At 37.2% G+C, this 6,372-nt stretch overlaps 2 protein-coding genes across 2 annotated transcripts in view; one reads left to right on the top strand and one right to left on the bottom strand.

Moving 5' to 3' along the window:
* Positions 1-268: 268 nt before the first annotated feature.
* CBG15738 lies at positions 269-1,050 on the top strand (the record flags this gene model as incomplete). The annotated part of the gene is made up of 3 exons (XM_002640804.1): positions 269-382; positions 439-561; positions 946-1,050. The coding sequence occupies 3 exons, from the start codon at positions 269-271 to the stop codon at positions 1,048-1,050; spliced, it is 342 nt and encodes a 113-aa protein (XP_002640850.1).
* Positions 1,051-1,212: 162 nt separating this feature from the next.
* Positions 1,213-6,372, bottom strand: part of Cbr-lgc-37 — a gene marked incomplete at both ends in the record, with an annotated part of 5,799 nt that continues 639 nt past the window's right edge. Inside the window, 7 exons of the mRNA XM_002640805.1 lie at positions 1,213-1,356; positions 1,409-1,524; positions 2,497-2,650; positions 2,845-2,962; positions 3,600-3,846; positions 4,732-4,958; positions 5,581-5,810. Of these exons, the coding sequence (XP_002640851.1) occupies positions 1,213-1,356; positions 1,409-1,524; positions 2,497-2,650; positions 2,845-2,962; positions 3,600-3,846; positions 4,732-4,958; positions 5,581-5,810 (1,236 nt within the window). The remainder of the gene's footprint in view (positions 1,357-1,408; positions 1,525-2,496; positions 2,651-2,844; positions 2,963-3,599; positions 3,847-4,731; positions 4,959-5,580; positions 5,811-6,372) is intronic.

The following is a 6,372-nucleotide window of genomic DNA, read 5'->3' on the forward strand; positions in this document are numbered from 1 at the left end:
TTGTCATCTTGCACCCACAGGGAAGGCGCGCCAGTTTTGAAGGCGCATAACTCGAAAACTACTGTAGCTAGCAAAAATCTGCAAACTACAAAAATATGTAAAATTTTATGCTGAGCAATGTGCAATTTACCAATTTTTGACAGCTTCCTAGGTTTCGGAGTTATGGGTCTTTAAAATTACTCGTCTTCAAATTTTCAGAAACTTTTCCACTTTTTTTTCGCAATTCTAACTTTTTTCAGACCTGGGCCTCATTTGCAATTCAAAAAAAATGCAAAAAACAATTTTGGTATCGCTCAGCTTAATTTTTGTGGCCAATGCCAACATCATTTGGCGATACCAGAGAGCCGACGGCGAGCCGCAAAGGGATATTGACTTTTCTGAGGTAGGACCATTTTTGCGGACATCCGGACAAACAGAAAAAATGCAATAATTTTCCAGCATACATGGACACCTCTAGGCCCCGCCCAAATGCAAGACTACTACGGTATCCTTTCCCATACGTCAAGATCGCTGCCGGAAATTGAAAAGGAGCAACAATCGTTTCGATTTATGGAGGCGCCTGTGAGTTTTAGGTTTTATCTTGAAAAATACTGTAGCTAGCAAGAATTTTTCAACTACAAAAATGTAGAACATAACATTTTAACCATTTTTGTAGTTGGAAAGTTTTTGATAGCATTTATGGTTCGGGAGATATAAGCGTTCAAAGTTGGAGGGTGCCTTGCCGCCAAAGAGGAGCAGGAGGAGGGGGGAGGCGCAGAGAAGCGAGAGCGAGAGCGTTTCTCTGCGTCTCCTCTGCTTGAAACGCTTATATCTCACGAACCAGACTAGCTATCAAAAAATTTTCAACTACAAAAATGTTCCTTATCAAATTTCCAACATTTTCCATTATTCAAATTTTTTAAAACTCTCATCATTCTCGAGATATGACCTATTTCCCATTTTCAGGTATCCCTGAGCAATCCGGTGTTCAATGTGTTCTCCAAAATGAGTGATTTGTATCGATGGATAGCAAATAAGAAGCGATCGCCGATCAATGATATCGATTATTGATTTTTTTTTTGGATTGGAAGCTTGAAAAAATAATACGAGTAACAAAATTGTTTAATGTTCTGAATCTCTTGCTCTCTCTTTGTCATAGCTGCTACTCCAAATAAATACACAATGTTGAATATTGATTTATTGATTTATTGATTTTTGAAGGATTGCTCAGCGTTAATACAAGCCACCAGAGATATTGGGTAAACTATCAATCTCATCGGGTATCAAATGAAGATATGCGACCCAGTAGAAAACATTAAAAACTATATATAGTGTTGGGAACGCCCATTTTGAGAAATTATCGATTTTGTTGACGACCTGAAAAAAAATTTTGGCTGAAAATTTTTTTGTCTGAAAACCTGAAAATTACCTCCGCAGGATCCCCATTCCTCAGTGTTTTCTTAGCGATTGCAGCTTTTACGGCCATACGGTAGAAAACTGCAAATTTTTGGAGTTTTTGGATTTTTTCAATTTTTTTGAAAAATAAAAAAATTTTCTTGGAATTTTTCAGAATTCATCGGAAATTTGAATATTTCGAGTTTCTAGAAGTTTCTAGCATCTGAAAACGATCTAAAAAAATTGCAAAAAAATTGTGACCCCAAGAGGGATCGAACCCGGGTGTTGAGATTGGTAGATTTTTAGTGGAAAATCCCACTGCGCCAAATGAGCAAATTTTTGAAAAATGGCCAAAAACACTGGGAAAATTGATTTTTAGGTGGTTTTTTAAGATTTTCAAATGTTTTCAGTAGTTCGAAAGTACTTTTTGGGAAAATTTTCGGAAAAAAAATTTTCGAAAAAAAAAGTTTTTTTTTGGATTTTTCGGATTTCAGAATCCAGAAATCTGAAAATTTCGAGTTTCTAGAAGTTTCTAGCCTCTGAAAACGACCAAAAAAAATTGCAAAAAGATATTGACCCCGGAAAGGTTCGAACCCGAGTTTTCAGATCAGTAGGTTTTTGGTGGAAAATCCCACTGCGCCAAATGAGCAAATTTTTGAAAAATGGCCAAAAACAATGGGAAAATTGATTTTTAGGTGGCTTTTTAAGATTTTCAAATGTTTTCAGTAGTTTGAAAGTACTTTTTGAAAAACATTTTCCGAAAAAATTTTTTTTGGATTTTTCGGATTTCAGAATCCAGAAATCTGAAAATTTCGAGTTTCTAGAAGTTTCTAGCCTCTGAAAACGACCTAAAAAAATTGCAAAAAGATATTGACCCCGGGAGGGTTCGAACCCGGGTTTTCAGAATAGTAGGTTTTTGGTGGAAAATCCCACTGCGCCAAATGAGCAAATTTTTGAAAAATGGCCAAAAACACTGGGAAAGTTGATTTTTAGGTGGTTTTTTATGCTTTGAAGTAGTTTTCAGCCGGTTCACTAGTTGTAGACAGCTTTTCAAGATAGTTTCTCAAAAAAAAAATTTCGAAAAAAATTTTTTTTTTGAAAAATTTTAAATTCCCTCCAAACCTGATGTATTTCCTTGCTCATCCTTATTGCACAATTTCTTCCACCACGGGACCGCCTTGAGCCGTGCTTCCTCTTTTTCCACAGCCAAATCGTCCACTTGCATGGTGTCCCTTCTGGCGGCGCCCATCAACCCAGCACTGAACATTTGTCCCATCTGAAATTCAATATTTAGGCCATTAGGAAAATAGTTGGGTCACACTGGAAAAGGTGGACACGCTCGAAAACCCGAAAAAAATTGGAGAAAATTGAGCTATTTTGAGAGATTTCAAGAGAATTTGGGGATTTTCGGATTTTAGCAATTTCTAGGCCAAGCCTAGCGAATCCTAGGCCATCTAGGCATTCTCTTACCGCACTATTCTGTCCGAGACCCTTCAAATCGTTTACTTGCTTTCGAATATACACAATTTGGGCGTAATTGATCACGGCATACTCCACCATCGCGGCAAACAGGAAGACAAAGCAGGACCTGAATTTTTAAAGGGTTTAGGACTAAAAATAAGAGCAAAAAAGTTTAAAAATTTTTCTGAAACCGCAAAATTTGGACTGCAAATGTGGAAAAAGCCAGAAAAACGGTGAAGAAACGAATTTCGGGGCGATTTTTGAAAAATCGGCAATTTGGCGCAGTGGAATTTTCCACCAAACATTTTTCAATCTCAACACCCGGGTTCAAATCATTTGGGGGTCAAATTCTTTTTCCTTATTTTTTCAGACATTTTCAGGTGCTAAAAAGTCTTAGGAACCTGGAAAATCCAAATTGTCGAAAATTTTGAAAAATTCCAAAAATTTTTTTTTTTTTGGTTTTTGGGGGTCAAATCTTTTTCGCAACTCAAACCATTTGGGGGTCAAATCTTTTTTGCAACTCTTTTTAGAGCAATTTCAACTGCTAGAAGAGCCTAAAACTGCTCAGAGTTCGAAGAATCTGAAAATTTGGATTCTTATTAATCTGGAAAATTCAAACTTTCAAATTTCTGGAATTTCTGAAGGGTTACAGGGAGTCTTGGCATCTGAAAACGCCTTAAAAAAGTAGCAAATAAAATTTGACCCCAGGAGGATTCGAAACAAGATTTTTATCGATTTTGGCATTCTAAGATACCCAAACTCACAATATGTACACATCCAGAGCAGTAGAGTGTGAAACTTTGGGAAGATCCGTCCTCAAACCGAATCCAATGGTACTCATCGATAAAACGGTCATAATACCCAATGAGACCCTTGCTGGCGACGCTTCTTTGTTGATCCAGAATGAGACCCATGACATGACAACGACCAAAGTGCAAGGGGTGTAAATTTGGAGGATATAGTAGCCTTGTTGACGTTGTAGTTTGAAATAGACGTTTAGAACGGATATGTCTGGAAAAATCCGGTTTTTCGAGGGAAAATTGGAGTCATTCAGGGTTTTAACTTCAAAAAATCATATGAGTTGATACCGGGAAACCTTAAAACCATGAAAATTTAGCTTAAAATCGAGTTTCCCAGCCATTTTCCACAAAATGCCTATTTGGCGCAGTGGGATTTTCCACAAAAAATCTACACATCTCAACACCCGGGTTCGAACCCTCCTGGGGGTAAACTCTTTTTGCTACTTTTTTAGAGCGTTTTGAGTAACTAGGAGGTCATGTAACTTCTCAAAATCTCAAAAATCCAATTTTTTTTCGAAATTTCAGATTCTATGGATTCTGAGCATTTTCATGGGCTCCGAGCATCTGAAAACGTTCTAAAAAAGTTGCAAAAAGAAATTGACCTTGGAAGGGTTTGAACCCGAGTGTTGAGATTCGTAGGTTTTTGGTGGAAAATCCCACTGCGCCAAATTTGCAATTTTTGGAAAAACGGTCCGAAATTGCAGGAAAATCGATTTTTTATAGGTTTTTAGTGTTTTCTACATTTTGAGCGTATTTCAAACACTTTAAGACATTTTTCTAAAAAATATCACTTTTTTTAATTTTTGAAAAAAATTCCGAAAAATTTTTTACCAAAATTTCGATTCTTTCGATTTTCAGCATTTTCAAGGTTTCCTAGCATCTGAAAACACTCCAAAATAATTGCAAAAAAAATTTTACCCCCAGAGGGTTTGAACTCGGGTGTTGAGATCAGTAGATTTTCAATGGAAAATCCCACTGCGCCAAATGTGCAAAATTTTGAAAAATGCCCAAAATCAAGATTTCTGAGTGGTTTTTTCTGAATTTTCAGATTCTCCAGCTCTTCCTAGCCTTCTTTTTCAACTTTAACCAAATTCACTTCTGTCAGTATATCGAAAATCAGAGACATTTCTCTCGGATTTCGAGAGAGAAAGTATTTGATACTGGCTGAGCATATTTCCCATCTTTGAATCCAGCTCAACTTCCTTCCATCGATAGATGACGTCTTTTGAAAAGTAGCCCAAGGATCCGACTTCTATGGGACACGCTTGGGTATCCATTGGAAACTTTTTGAGGAACATTTGACATCGGGAACGGATGGTTAATCTGGAATTATGGATTTTTTGGCTTGCAATTTTGGAAATTGGGGTTTCTAGAGCTTTCCGGGGGTTCTGAAGGCATGAAAATAGTCTAAAAAAATGGCAAAAAGAATTTGACCCGAGAAGGGTTCGAACCCGGGTATTGAGATTGGTAGATTTTTGATGGAAAATCCCACTGCGCCAAATGTGCAATTTTTGGAAAATGGCCTAGAAATGGTCAGAAAATGTGGGGGGAATCGATTTTCTGCTAGTTTTTGATAATTTTTCTAGTAGATTTAAAGATATTTACTGTTTTTGACACAAAATGAAAAAAAAAGTTAGAAAATGTATTTTTGAAAATTTTGAAAATTCCAATTTTCTATGTTCTCGAGGCATTCTAGCATCTAAAAACGGTCTAAAAAACGTGCAAAATGATATTGGCCCCAGGTTGGCTCGAACCCCGGTGTTGAGAATGATAAATTTTTGGTGAAAAATCCCACTGCGCCAAATATGCGATTTTTCGGAAAACGCTTGAAATGCCATAAAAATGATCAGAAAAGCAAGGAAAATTGATTTCCGGGTAGCTTTAGGCGCATTTTTTGTTTTTCTGACTCATTTCCTTCGTCCCCTAGGAAAACTCCGTGAATTACCTCTGCGAAACATGCACCTGACCATCAGACCTAACTCTAAACAAGATATTCGGCACTGTGAGAGTGTGTAGATAGGATTTTCGTCCATTTCTAATATACGTATCCGGGACCCAAATGTCTTTGAGCATTTTCGATGCCAATGGAATTTCCGGTTTCGATGGGTTGATTGGAGTGAATGCCAATCGTCGATCCAACCATTTTTGACGGAAATAGCAGTCCAGAGAGAATTCCTAAAGGTTTTTTTAGGATTCCTGGACCACTAAAAGAGGTAAATTACCATATTCTGCTCGGAAATTGGCCCCATGGACCTTACAGAGATGTCCACCTCGACTTGAAGGGGAGAATTGTCTGCGAGTTTCAGAAAAGCTGGATTTACAGGCTTAAAAAAATTGATTACCTGGATTCATAGGTCTAAAATTTTTGTCTTGATTCAACAAAATTGTATCCAGGACCTTTGTAGTGTATCGAATCAAAGTCTGGTTATAGGTGGTGCTTCTGCTATTGAGTCTGAAATTTGGATTTTCGGCTTTTTAAGCCGTTTCAGGCCTAAAAAGGGACCTTACCTCTGTTTCTTTGTCAAATCTATGAGCTCCTGAGAATGGTGGCCATGGATTAGGGCGATAATTGGGAGGATGAATACAGTAACCATTCTGGAAATCTAAGAATCTAAGAATCTAAGAATCTAAGAATCTAAGAATCTAAGAATCTAAGAATCTAAGAATCTAAGAATCTAAGAATCTAAGAATCTAAGAATCTAAGAATCTAAGAATCTAAGAATCGGGGATCCTCTAG

Source organism: Caenorhabditis briggsae (genome assembly GCF_000004555.2).
Source record: "Caenorhabditis briggsae complete genome, chrIII, whole genome shotgun sequence".
Lineage (NCBI taxonomy): Eukaryota > Metazoa > Nematoda > Chromadorea > Rhabditida > Rhabditidae > Caenorhabditis > Caenorhabditis briggsae.